We start from the raw sequence: 14304 nt of genomic DNA, 5'->3' as shown, positions 1-14304 counted from the left end.
TTAATCAGTTAAGTATGTTGAGAAATATCCAAAAGCGCCTTTATCATTTCAGAATCGTTTTTTTTCATTACTCAAGAGCTAGCTATAATTCCAAGAGGCTCACACACGAAGTTAATGTTAATATTATCAGGTGAGCTTCTAATTTATCAGCAATGAAGTAAAAGTATTTGCTCAATCTCAAGCAAATATCTGAATGTAACACACACTTTCTGTACTTGTTCTTCAGGTATAGTTCTCAAATGTGATGGCAATACAGGTTCTTTATTATTTTGTATTCCACTGATCTCAACAGAAATATTTGTACATTCTAAAGTATTGAAAAAAATCCATAAAAGCTCATTCTTTCTTTTTAAATTGAAGTTATACCGCTACAGTTATACCTAAAGATTTACTGTGTTGAAGGATGATGAGGGTACCAGTGATATTTTTCCCTCCTTAAAATGAGTAAGAACTAAGACTTCTTTTCATCTATGCCATGGCAGAAGTTTTTAATGTGTTCCCACTGTATTTGGTATATGAACGAGTCCAACAGGCTTCTTAATTTGAGTATAAATCTGTTCATTTTCTGATGCAGCTGAAATGATTAAGGCAGATCACAAAATACAGAGTTAGGACATCCAAAACACTTCACCTAGCAAAAAAAGTCTATCTTCCCATGTAATATCATGGAAATGGACATACTCTTGGATGTTAGTAAAGCAAAACAACATTACAGACACTTGAAAGAAAAAAAATAAATTACTTAAATAAAGAGATGGAAGGCTCAGTGATCATGCTTATCTCATTTTTACAACAGTATGTTTTAATATTGCACAGCAGGGTGGATTTTTGCAGTTAATAGCAACATAATAAGTCATTCAAAAATAAATAAAAGAGAAGATATTTACTTACTTCTCAGAGGCTTTTAATGTCTCGCCATCTTTTGTCCAAGTGTATTTCACTTCACTAATACCAGCTGTTTCACACAGTAGATTGACAGCATGAGTATTCTTGGTCAGAAAAACCGTATTTCCAATTCGTACAGTTACTGTTTCGTTGAAGGAAACTCGAGGAATTTCCTTTTGCCTCATAATAACTGGAACCTTCTGGTCAAACTTTAACTTATCAACAGTTTTTGTGCTGAAACGTTCAGATTCATTAGGTGATTTGCCAGTGAGTTTTGAGGCAAGTTTCTCATCCTGGGCCCCCTTCCATTTTTCAGTAGTTGGTTGTGGAGGCCTAGAAAATTCAGCAACTAATTGATAAATGACCTGGGATGCCAAGTCGTCATTGACTTCTCCAGTTTCAATGAGCTGACTCATGTTCCTGATCAGTTCTTCAAACTGCACAGTGTCCATGCTGTAGGCGCCTTGGAGAACTGCTGCCTCCAGTCGTTTATTCTTGAATTCACGAGAGCTGAAGTCTTCTGCTGAGTTACTCCCAAAGGTTTCAAGATTTCGCAAAAATGGCTGATCATTTACTTGCCTGTCACCTAGATAGAGCTCATTCTTCTTACTCCACATTTGCCACATTTTGCTCATTTTGTGCCATTTGGCCCCAAAGCTGTTGGCCTCATTGTGATCAGTGTTACTGGTCTCCCTGGCATGTTTTCTAAGATTTGGTGGTTCTATCAATCTGTTGTCAGTACCAATGAGTTTGAGTACAAACGTTTCATGCACAGAGCCTGCAATACACCGGTACACACCAATATCAGTAGCTTCAAGACTATGTATTTTCAGCGAGCCTGACTTAGTGATGCCAAGCCTTTTAGAGTTTTGTAGGTGTTGTCCATCTTTCTCCCACCGGATAAGTGATTTCTGGAACCTTCGTACAGGGCACTTAATTACGACAGATGTTTTTGGAAGTAAGTAGGCTCGGCTTCCTATGGTAAAATTAATGCGCTTCTCTTGTCTTGTTTGAATATAGACTCGGTGAATACTGACAATCTGAGGTCCATGAGCAGAATACTTTTCTGCAAGCTTTGGTTTAATCTCTGAAAGAAAACAAAGCGTTGAAAAGTATCTAGTCATTGGCACTCACGCTTACAAAATCTGCTTTTCACAGAATGCTTGACAGAGCTTTTCCTGACTTTGTTCAAGTCAGATTGCAACATGCTGAGCTTTTATCTGAGTCACAAAAATGCAAAAATATGAACAACATGAAACCATAACATTCCCCTGCTCCAGCCAAGAATTCTATTGCTTCTTCCCCAAGTCTCCTAACAATAAAAAGATACAGGCAAAATGTACCCATATGAAGGACATAGGTGGTGCACATGTACGTAAATGTATATATAGGTGTACTATATAATATATTAATTTATACTATATATAATCCTATTATGGGTATATTTCCTATATATTTCCTATTGCTGCCTCAGAAAGGCTAGGCATGATGGGAATGGAAAAAGTGAATAAAAAATTTGAACACATTATCACTTTCCCCACATTTGAGCACTGCCGAGTGCAGAATGACCTAAATAGAACAAAACCTATTCAAAAAGTAAGGCTCCCCTTGACTGTTATTTAAATTGTTGGCTGGCCATGCTGGTTGACTGATTGAGTCAAGCCTAATTGATAGCAACACAGGAGGTGAAAGAAACAGTCAATGAAGACACAGTACATGCATCAAGCAAAGCCACCCTGTAATCATTGGCTGAGGGTAATTTCTTTGGGTTGAAAGACGAGTTGCTCACAGTGTTGTGCCAAGAAAGTAGGGAAGGAAGGGAGGAAAGAGAGAAATGAGTCAAAATTTTGAGAGGTGGAATATAGTAATCAGATGAATTGACAAAAACCAGCAATAACTGCATAAAGCTTCATGCAGACTGGGTATGGAGACACTGGGTATTATGAAGCTCCTCCTGCGTTGTACTGCAGGCGCTTGGATGCTGAAAGGTTTCTAGGGAGCTGCCTGAATGAATACCACCACAGGCAGGCTTTCCCAGCAGTGGCTGGATAGGCACACGGGAGACAACACGAGAATGACTGCAATGTTTCAGATACCACTGTGTTGACGCACTGCTGGCAACTACTGTGCCCCACTTTGATCAGTAGAACTAATCTTACTAAGAAAACACTAGGTAGGTGAGAAACAAAGCGCCGTAGGAAACGTGGAGCAAGGGCACACACCCCCCGAGTTTGTTCCATGCAAGATGAAATTGGCCAGCTGGGAAGAGTCGGGAAACACTCTGCGTTGGTGCTAGAAAACAAGCCAATGGTGTTTGGCGACCCAGCCTTTTGGTATGTGACAGAGAAAAAACTCGGAGCCTGCAGAATGAGTTGATGAGCCAGGAAACGGACACACAAAATGCTTCTCAGCGTGCCTGAATCTGAAATCATTACTACTATTCCACTTGGTAGGTATATAAATAAAATGACAACTACACTGATGGCACACAAATAATATTTGAAAAACTGCATGCTTCTTATATACATATGCTTCAAATATGCTGTGAAGAAATAGGTGAAAAGCTAAATGCTTCAAGCATTCAATAAGTGTGTACACTGTATGAACTACACCCTAGAGTGCATTCTTATACTTATAAAACAAAATGGTTATTTTCAGTGTTTTGGGTAATGAGTTCAAACCTGTGGGGATATCATGGTTTCATAATTACACAGCTTTTAAATCGGTATTCGTTATCCAGATACATGGTTCCCTCAACCATTTCACGTGGTACAACAAATAAATTGCTTTAGGCACTCAGTTTACTAAAATTATTAAAGTAGCGTCCTGTTTTTAATAAGTTACTGGGCCCCAAATATTTATTTTTAGGGAAGTGTTCCAGTATTAAATCTTCCCTTTCCAAAGTCCAACTTACAGACACAGTAAGTGTAACTTTAAACACACAAATTAAAATACTTCAGGCTGTGCTCTGTTTACACTAGTTATTCCAACATGGAATTAAACCCAGTGCATACTTATAAATATGTTAACAAGTCTCATCCATTTCATTTTTTAAAAAAAGAAAGACCACTAACTCTCATTAGCAGTTCAACACTAAAGGGTGTGTGTATTTTTACTGGTGACTGGTGAGCAAGGCTAGGAGTGAAACAAAGTTCAGAGTTGTGGATGGCAGGCCATATAAATATATAAGGTCATATAAATATATGAGGCCACATAAGTATGCATTTTCTAGATCCTTAGTATCATCCAGTCTTGCAGCTGCTGAGGTAACTGACTGTTTGGGAAAGGTTTTTTTCTACAAGGTAAATCTAAGGATTAGATCGTACTGGAGCCATTGGACCTCATTATCACCTGGTACAAATCCATCTGAGTCTATGACCTCTAATGGTCCTCTACAGCTTTAGGAGGGCATCAGGTCCTGATGACCGGAAGGCTAGACTGGTGGTATTTCCTATATTTCAGAGCCCAAAGTCAGGAATGTTTCTGACTTAATAGGGCTTATTAAGCAGAAAACTGCTACGATTACTAGTCCCAGGGTACAAGATTAAGTTTGAAAAGCCTCAGCACTGTCATGAGACAGTAAAAAAGAAGGACCTCATCTGAGCCACAGAAGCATAATCTTGAGGAGGCACATTCAGAAACACTGCTCCCAAAGGCAAGAACCCCTGTCAGCATGCATGCCGTGCATCACACGACTCTTCACTGAGTTCGCTTCACTCTTTGTAGCTAGCTGCCTGCCCATCCTAGGGCCATGCTACGTTCCTGCCTTCTATTCGCTCCCCCTTCAAGGCAGCCTGAATCCATTGCTGCAGGAGGAGGAGATGCCTCCTGCACGTTCCTGTGAATCCAAAGGCTGCTGCTGCCGCTGCCCTGGCTCCTTCTGCAAAACCCAAAATGGAGCTATGGGTCCAGACATGTCCCACGCCTTCCCCTGCCCTCCTGTTGCCTAGCCGGGGAATTGCCAGGCAGATCTGAGCTGCAAGGGCTCCCTTGTTCCAAGTGGTTGTGGAGATGAAGGGAGAGGACAGTGACTCTCTTTTATGACTTTGATCTGCACCCATTCAGTACAATCGCATTCGCTCTGCAGTCCGCTGTCCTGCTTTCTTGGCACTGTGGTGGAAGCTGACAATATAACTTTAATATCAGTCTGTGCTAAACAATTTGCAAACCAGCTACACTGCCATTCAACTATCCACAATTAATTAAATTCAGATAGATATGCAGCTCAAAATATTTTATTAAACCTTATGCCAAGGACATTCCTGAAAGTCCACAGGGCTTTATTTAAGTGGAGTTTTGAACCTCAGGATTTTGGCATGTTAATCTGAAATGCAGGCCAGGAAAAGAAGTTTCATATTATGTATGAATCAGTAATTATTCTAGTTCTTATTTTGTTTTGTGAATAATTTTTAAAGCAAAGCTTCAAAATGTATAAAGTAGCTATTTCTTGACAGCACTATGAATTGGGTCAAAACATGTCTATCTCTGTGATCTGTGATCAAAACCAGGCCATTCATGAAGGTTTTTGGTTTTTCCCCCACCTCAAAACTAAAAATTCTCCTTTTTTCCTTTCTTTTCAGCACCCTGTTCCCCAAACCTACAAACTAATATCCTCCTTTATAAAGGAAGGAGAGCACAGGTTGAGACTTAAGGAACCTGCATTTAAAACTGCCTAAGTTACTGTATGCAATTGAACATATTCTACATCAGTAAGGTATTTCTATCAGTAGTATACGTATGCAATTAGTGCAACTGCCATCAGTATCATAACTCCATTGTGTCCAAATCGTACAATTCCTACCAACAGCTTTTTCTGAAAAGATTTTTATATAGGCAGTAATAAAATACTGGATATTTTGAAGAGTGTCTGTAATGTCATCACTTCCTGCAAAGCTTATGAGACTGGGATTCTCATTTCTTCAAAGAAAGATAAAAATTATACCTAAAGTTATCACTGGCACAGAGTTTCAGGTTTTGAATTCTACCATGCTAAGCAAAATGTCCAGTGTAATGCAAATGTACAGTGAAGAGACAAGCCAGAACTGGATTCTTATCTTTTGTAACGTCCTTTGTAATTTAGACTCCATTTATGGATTATTTTTTTTTTTTCAGTTGGGATAGCATAAAGGATAAAGGAAAAAGTAGATCAAATGTAGGTAAGCATGAGGGTAAGAGGTATGTACCATTGAAGTATATTGAAAAACTACTTCGTTAGATCATAACCTTTCTTTCTGACTGGCAGAAAAAAATTAAAAACAATCCTGTTATTACTGGTCTAGTAATTATGACACTCAGTTTATGCCAGATTAGTAATGTTGTGCAAGTATAAGGAGATGAGTGAATTAACCTGTACACAGATTTTTCTTTATAAATAGATCATTCCAAATTAGCAAGAAACTACATAAAGTAACATACTTACTGTTGCAGGCATTCATCTGACAAGACCTTACAAGCAGTGAAGGAGACAGACCACTACACATTGATCCATTTAATGTGACATATTGGCCCTTTGCTGTTAGGTTTTGGCAGGCAAGTTTCCTTCTCTGGATTCCAACACCGCAGCTCACTGAGCACTGCGAAAGGAAGGATGCAGTCAAACTAAACTTGGTGTCCCATGCCACACATGCTAATTTTAAACTAGTTTGGGTTTGGGGGATTTTTTTGCTTCTGAGAAAGAGTGCATACACTCTAGTCCATATGAATCTTCATGTTATTCAGACATTAAACTCTCTTCACTTTTCCAGGCAATAAGAACATAAAATAGATTATTTGTTCCAGCAAGCAACTCGGGAACAATTACAATAACGTGACAATATTTCTTTATGTCCAACCATCGGCAGAACAGAGCAATGAGACCTAGTATCTAAGAGAAACAATTCAGCATATTCCAAACAGTCTGTGTCAAGGCTCTCAACCCCCTCTCCTATTTCGTATTGCATGAACCTTTAATTGCAGCTTCTAAATTCACTTTTACAAATCTTTCTTGAATAGGGAGTGGTAGGCAAGCTTGCATTAAATGGGAAAGGAGGAGGAGGACATATTCCAGAATAATGCAAAGATTTGCTTTTTGGAAGTTGTACTATGAAATCATTGATAGCTAGACACGTCTGGTAGAATGCATGCAATGCATTACAGCCTGTCCTTCAGCAACTGAAACACAGCTCAAGAAGGGGGGTGTGATCAGTCTGGTTGTAGGCAGGGATGCACAGCAACTGTATGCAGTTTAGTCCAGGTACACGCCCTGTGAAACCTTCAGCTACCCTGTGAATTTATTGCTCCAAACATCTGATTCACCCAAGCAGAAATCTTTAGAGCTCTTGCTGTAACTGAAGGTTTTGGTTCACCCTTGTTGGGGGCTGCTTACCTTGGACCACTCTCCTACAACTAGCTGAGGAGGACAATCAACTTTTGCACATGGTTTACTAGTTGGCAATTTAGGTTCCTGGCAGGTGTCATCAGAGTGTTTCAGGAAACTTCCATCTGTCAACAGCTGCTTACAGTACACTTTGCGGGTCTGAATCCCTCCTCCGCAGGTACGTGAACACTAAGGAGAAGAAGAGAACATAGCGTTTACACCTGCATGGACATCTGTGCTCACCCATCACATTTGTTTTACACAAACACTGTAAGCTCCTCCTCCTCCCCCCCCCCAATTCTGCTCTCTTGAAAAATCTACTTTTAATTAAAAAGCAAGCAGCATGTAGAAAATTCTTCTGTTAAAATGTTCAGCTAGTATATTAGAGATGATGAGAGCCTAACTACTAAGTTAAAAAATCACACCACTTGAATGCAATTAAGTAATAGAAATCTTAAAGAAAAACATGCATCTTGCACATAGATCTGCCTATGCCTCGCATCAGTTAATACATGTGGTGGGAGTTTAGGAAACCTTGTCCTTGAGGTAAAAAAAAAGAAGCAATGTCTCCAAAAGCAGGTTATTGCATTTGGAGAGCATAGAAAGAGAGGTGATGTCTGGAGTAACTGGTATCCAGCCTTCTGAAATCTTAAAAAGGACTTTCCACCTCATCCCGTGACTACCCATTGGTATAGTAGTCAAAAGTAGTATATTTGATTCTGGATTAGTTTGTTCTAATGAAATCAGTTGAAACACTTACATATTGAAGTTTAGGAGCTACCTTCTGTGTTATTCCAGCTAAAGAATTTCAAATACCTAGCCAGGGGAACACATTTAAACTATTTCTGTATTTCTGTAACCCAGTCATACCTGTTGCCATTCCTCAACGTGCCAAACAGGGGGACAATCAATCTGGTTACAAGCTTGTAAGGAATGAGGTTTTTTGTCTTTGCAGTCTTCAGCAGCGACAGCAGATCCTCCTGGCTGCTGGCAGAACACATCTCTCGTCTGTATCCCAACCCCACACGTAGCTGAGCAGCGTCTCCAGGGGCCGCTTTGCCACCTGTTCCAACAACACAGCCAAAAGCCCGCCTTTTACGAACTCGCTTCGCATTGCCGAAGGAGCAATCATACCCAAACAGACCCTAGCAAAAAGTAACTGAAGGCACAGGCACTGATAGATGGCTGAAACATCCCTTCGGTTTGGCTGTAATGTAAAATTATAAACTGGATTTATAAACTTGCAAGTAACAAGGAAATGCAGAAGTTATTAACAATGAAGTAATAAAGAGTCATTTCCAGACAAATTCAACTCCAGCATTCACTTTCAGAATGCTCCTCATAAAAAAAACAGCCTGTTGGCAACCTGCTGATGTTTACATTTATAAATGTAAATATGTAAATAGACCTTTCTTACATTTACAAAACTTCCTTTAAATGTGTATATGTTTTCTATAAAACATCCTGTTCCTGTTAACTTCTTCCCTACATGTTGCAAGAGGAGGTTTCTGCAAACACGTAGAAACAATATGCAAAGGATCAGGGATGTCCGAGATCAAAAATGGGGAAATAAGGCAGCGCATGTCAAAATTTCACATGTGGCCCCTTTCAAGTGAATAAATTAGCTAGGTTTTCTGGAATTTGGACTGGGTTTGTTCTTTTCCCAGGATCTCCAAATAAACATAAGAAGCCATAAGAACTATGTGAGGCTACTAAAGAAGGATGAAATTAAAATAACTTTAAATCATAATTTCACTTTTTTCATTTAGTAAGGATAGAAAGTAAATATTCTCTGTTTTTTTGTGAAATTGCCTTAAAATTTTCCTTGTACCACTAGAAGAGTTAAGGCTGTTTTTCCAGCTCTGGCAAATATCTACACAGAAAAGATTTATTTCAGAAAATGTTCCCTATTTTATTAGTGAGATGTGAAGAGTGGAAAAGGAGTGAACAAGAGGAAAAAAAAAACCCAACCCCAAAACCTTGTTAAAGACGGAAGTAGTGAAATTTCATCCCAAAGCAAGACCACAGTCCTGCAATCTGAACCCTTTCTGAGAAAGCCAATGTTTATTTAAGTCATATTAACCGTTTCTTTGCCACAGTAGGATTTCATTATTACAGTGTACCTCGGAGGGCAAAGCTTCATATTGCAGGTACGAGTCATCGGTGGTGGTCTCTTGGAATTGTCACACAGGGTTTCATTGACGGCTTGTTTCGTCTCTACATGCAGACACATTGCAATGGCTTCTTGTGTTCCTGAATTAGAAAGGAAAACACTCATGAAACACTGAAAGTGGAAGAGATTTCTGTAAAGCTTACTCTTGAATAATACTCAGTAATAAAGCTCCAAACACTGAATTAAAAAAGAACAAAAGGAACACAGAGATAGTTTATGTATTTAATGCTCAGAAGATATTTGCAAATTATACCTAGCACTTTACTTCTGTAATATGTAAAAGGCTTGATTTGACATTCTACCTCTCTGAAAACCAACAGAAAATAGGCTTCTCTGTCTGCCATCAGAAGCTACATCTGCCTGGTTCTGTCAAGGTCCCAAGCCAACTACTGGTTTCATTGCCAAAATCAGGGTAAAAGTGATTCCTTCTCACTTACCTTGACTTCAAGGAGCTAAAGATCTGCAAAAAATGTAATAAAAAAAAAAAATGCAGAAAACTTGCACAACTATAGTCAGGAGAATGGCTGACTAAACATAGAACCTTTCTCACAGGGGCTAAGAGGGGCAATAGTTTTGCTGAAGGCAGCAAATCTGACACAGCCTAGAGCTTTCCTCGCTCCTGACCATTCTTGGCACCTACTGATCTGCAGCTCTTGCTACCTGGATCTTATTACTGAAGCATGAAAGATTACTAATACTCAAATTTCTATGAGTCAAAATGAAACGTAATATAAATTTGCTTTAGAAAAAGTCAGCTTAGCGAATACACATTTTGTGAACTACTTTTATTTTAAACCTATGTAATTATCCAATTTTATATATCATATTTTTCAGTATGAAAGCCTTGCTCAATTTCACAGCTCACTCACATGCACATGAAAGACAAGATGGTTTATGATGTATTTGGAGGATCCTGTGTACCTGGGATGTTCTATATAAGCAATGCTGAAGATCATAATCCTGTAGAACAAACAAGCACTGAAACAATAAAATACCTGTTTTGTTGCTTCCAGGTAAAAATGGCTTTTGAAGAGTCACAGTTTAAAGAATTTAAATCCATTTCCTTCCTGTCTTTCACTTATCTGCAGCTTTCAGCAGCAGGTTATATTTCTTTTCTTACGACCAACTTCTTAGGTTTCAAAGGGAGTTGCATTTTTAACTAGAAAGCTTCACTAACCACTTCATGGTATCACCTATGACATTACCTCAAAACCCCACCACTATTGTTACATGAAGGCTACTATAACTATTCCTGCTTCTGTGTCAACTGTGTGTGACGACTGGTTTCTTGGCACTGCTGATCGTTAGCCATTCTGATTTCAGTGGGCTCAATGAAATATCCTGCACTGAAAGTTTCATCTCCATGCCAATGGTCCGTATTTCTCTCTTTAACGACACGTTCATGACCACTGTCATTCTTTTCATAAACCAAAGCTATTCCTTCCATCTATAAACAATTCTGATGTACTGCAGCGTATCAGCCAGCCCGGGCCACAATCCCTCTTTGCGACATGAACCAGTCCAACTATTTCAGACACTTCAGCAGGAGTAGACCAGCAGTGATTTTCACAATAACGTGGACTCCAATTTCTTTCAGGCTCTCTGGTACACCTCTAGATCCCCTTTGGGACCCATTTTCAGTTCAGAAAGACCTTGCTATATAAATGTTTTGACTACATCTACAAAGTGATGAATTTTTATAGAACAGAAGACCTGAGCTTAAATATGATTGACAACCTATTCAGTTCTCTTATATCAAAGTATTGATAATTAAATTAACATAGAACACAGGCATTGAGTAAAACATATTTTACTAGCAGGGCTGAGAAGAAACCTTTAACAGCAAATACCATTACTATAAGGCAGATATCAAAATGGCCGAGAAAAGACAAACCAGTGAATAAACATGATTTCTAGAACTCTCCTATTTTATTCTAGACTGACGACTAAGGGAATCAAATGTTTTCTGTCCAACTGATCCCTATGTGTTTAACAGGAACAGCTTCCCTGTCCCCTTATGTAGGAAATGCACATCTGACTGTCTACAGGAGAGAAATAAAGATTTAGAAATTGTGTGCTGGCAGAAACATTACCAGACAAGCAATCAAGCACGTATCAAGCATCCATATAATCTCTATTTTAGGTCAAAATCTGCCCTACGCTACCAACCTTCAGTTTCACTGACCTCACTGTGTTCCTGTGGGAAAACCACACTCAGAGGTGATGCTGCTCTGGACCAGGCTGCGATAAGTGATATCTTCTTAATATCTCACACGAAGGAGAGGAATGAAATGAGATTCCTTTCAGACCATCTAAGGCAGCAATAATCCCATGGGAAATTTTTATCTTGGTGTTATAAAAACTAAATTGGCCAGCCAAATGAACAAAAGGCATGTCATACCAGGGGACTGGTTTTGACTGCAGCTTGCCACCTGGAGTTCATTAAACCACTTCTGCCTTGCAGCATGACCTACCTAGCTTTAATTGTGTTACCAGAAGAAAATGTCGATAAGTGGTGTATCTTTCATTTGACTTAACTACAGGGCACAAACTGCAGTAGCGATTCCTCTCCACAGGGGCCTTATTGAAAGAAAAATGGCACCCTGTTTTGATGCCGTAAGTACAAAACAGATATTAAAGAGTTGTTAAAAACATACCAGGCACCCCCTTCCTGTTCCTCAGTTCAAGGACTCTATTCAATAAATAACTACACTTAATTGATGCAGCATTTGCTTGAACTTAACTGTCAAAATGTCTTGACAATTAATCAGATTTCTCACCCCAAACTGTCATTTTACGTTAGTTGGGAACTTCAATCACTGATAAATTTCTTATTCTATGTCGATTGGAAAATGGAAAAATCTATTATTTAAACAAGCAAAGTTTTATATGTATGACTTTCTTGGCTTATAATATAAACATAGTAGATAATTTAACTAAAACATTATGTATGCAGCAGGGAGCATTAAGTATTTTTACAGTAATCTGATGCACTATTGTAGTAATTATCCTAGTATTCAGTGAAATAGAATATTTTCTATTTTAACCCAGCATTCAAACCACATACATTTACATTCTTTTACAAGCTTTTCTGTGCAGTGAAATACACAGTGCATGAAGTTGTGTTAAAAGATCAGAATGCTTGAAAAAAGCCCAGACTTTTTGTTCCTGCCTTTTTTAGAGTACAAAGAAAATGGGGATGGAAAGTTGCTGTGCAAATGGTAAGCGGGTGGATCTATTCTCCACATCTGGAAGAGAAAGGACAGTCATTTATTTCTATCAGATAGTCTCAGTTTGGTGACTGCTTAAAAATATGTACTATCAGCTGAAAATAACTCAGAAGAAATGCCAAGCGCTACATATGCTTGAGCCTCTCTGTAAATCTATTGAAACTGGCAATGTTATTTATACTCCTTCTGTAAAAGAGTAAACAGCTAGTGTCTGCAGTTAATGAAACTAGTCATAGGAGTAACCAGTTATCAAATTGCCTACAACACTATGGCAAATGCTCTCAACTTTACATCTAAGTCTCAGAACGGTCATTGTTTTTCTTAAGAGCCCTTAAATTTGGCTAGAATCCATTGATTTTCTAAGAATCTCAGGTTTCTTATAAATAAAATAGTAAACTTTTAGCCATTATGGTCCAGACAAAAGCCTGAAAACACAACTTGACTGCACCCTAAAGCTTCCAAAGCCACGGACTATAGAGGGAACAACAGGAAGTGCATACGTATTCATTGTTTAATCTCATTATTTTTAAGCCAGTGTAATGACTTTGGGGGGCCTGAATCATAATTTTTGAAGCATATGGAATATAAATAATAACAATTACACTGAAATACCAAAATCTGCCTTACAATTAAAGGCCTTTTTAAGCAGGGACCCAGAAAATGTTCAGTTATTTTTTTAAATGGAAAACATTCCTTTAAAATATTGCAGAGTAGTTAAATGATTGACAATACTAAAGAAATACTACAGACTGCAAGACAAATATTTCTTCTCCTCAGGCGTACTCTTTATTCTGATAACAACTATTACTTCTCACTGACAATATTATGAAAATTAAACTTATACTTATGTTGGGGGCTCTCAGATCAGGGCCAAAGTTCTTCAGATTGAATAAAAAACCCCCCAAAAAACCAAAAAAAACCCACATTCTCGGAAAACGAGGGCAAATCCTGAGACCCCCGAGCACACAGTTGACTTATTTTCAGTTTGGGATTTCTTCGGTCACTGAAGACAAAATAGATCTTTAGCTTTCAGGATGGTTACAGAGCTTCCTGTGGATGTTAAAGGCGACGTCTGCCTCAATTAGGCTGGACAACTTCTATTTGCACTCATGGAACGACTGATGAAAGCAGTATTAATTATGCTAACAGGTATAACACAACGTAGTAGTCCTCAAAAGCAGTAAGTTTCATGGCACCCAATATGCTGCACGACAAGCCACACAGATTTGGTGCAGAAAGTACACAAAATGACCAAAGACTCGGGTTACTAATGCTCTAGAACCTGCTGAATATGATGAACTGGAGAGTAAAGATGATGTTTGATAATGCCTTGCAGATTGCTCTATCTCTGTAATTCTAATACCTCAAAAACAATGTTTCCATCTGCATTTTTACATCTGCTTTGGAGAGGGACCAGAGGAGAGTTTGAACTAAAAGTCTAGTCTGTATGAGGATTTTAAAAAAAGGTGCAAGTGACAAGCACCGAAACAGAGATTCAGTCCTTGCTCAAACAGTGGCTATAAAGCCTCCAGCCTACTTAGACCCTGCAGACTTTTCCCTCATTCAGAGAGAGTCAAGCACTGAGAGATGGGGGTAGGGAGTTCTGAGGATACAGAAATCCACAGGAATTTATTTTAATAGCCACTGCTAGATACATACAT

At 38.7% G+C, this 14304-nt stretch overlaps 1 protein-coding gene across 1 annotated transcript in view; it reads right to left on the bottom strand.

The window, feature by feature from the left end:
• ADAMTSL3 (ADAMTS like 3) overlaps positions 1-14304 on the bottom strand; it is a gene marked incomplete at its 5' end in the record, with an annotated part of 185956 nt that overhangs the window by 26051 nt on the left and 145601 nt on the right. The window contains 5 exons of the mRNA XM_082322576.1: positions 892-1972; positions 6305-6458; positions 7250-7429; positions 8111-8303; positions 9364-9493. Of these exons, the coding sequence (XP_082178702.1) occupies positions 892-1972; positions 6305-6458; positions 7250-7429; positions 8111-8303; positions 9364-9493 (1738 nt within the window). The remainder of the gene's footprint in view (positions 1-891; positions 1973-6304; positions 6459-7249; positions 7430-8110; positions 8304-9363; positions 9494-14304) is intronic.

The sequence above is a fragment of the Platalea leucorodia genome (assembly GCF_965183815.1).
Source record: "Platalea leucorodia genome assembly, chromosome: 9".
Taxonomy (NCBI): domain Eukaryota; kingdom Metazoa; phylum Chordata; class Aves; order Pelecaniformes; family Threskiornithidae; genus Platalea; species Platalea leucorodia.
Note: the sequence above shows the minus strand (reverse complement) of the source record. Positions and strands in the feature narration are given on the sequence as shown.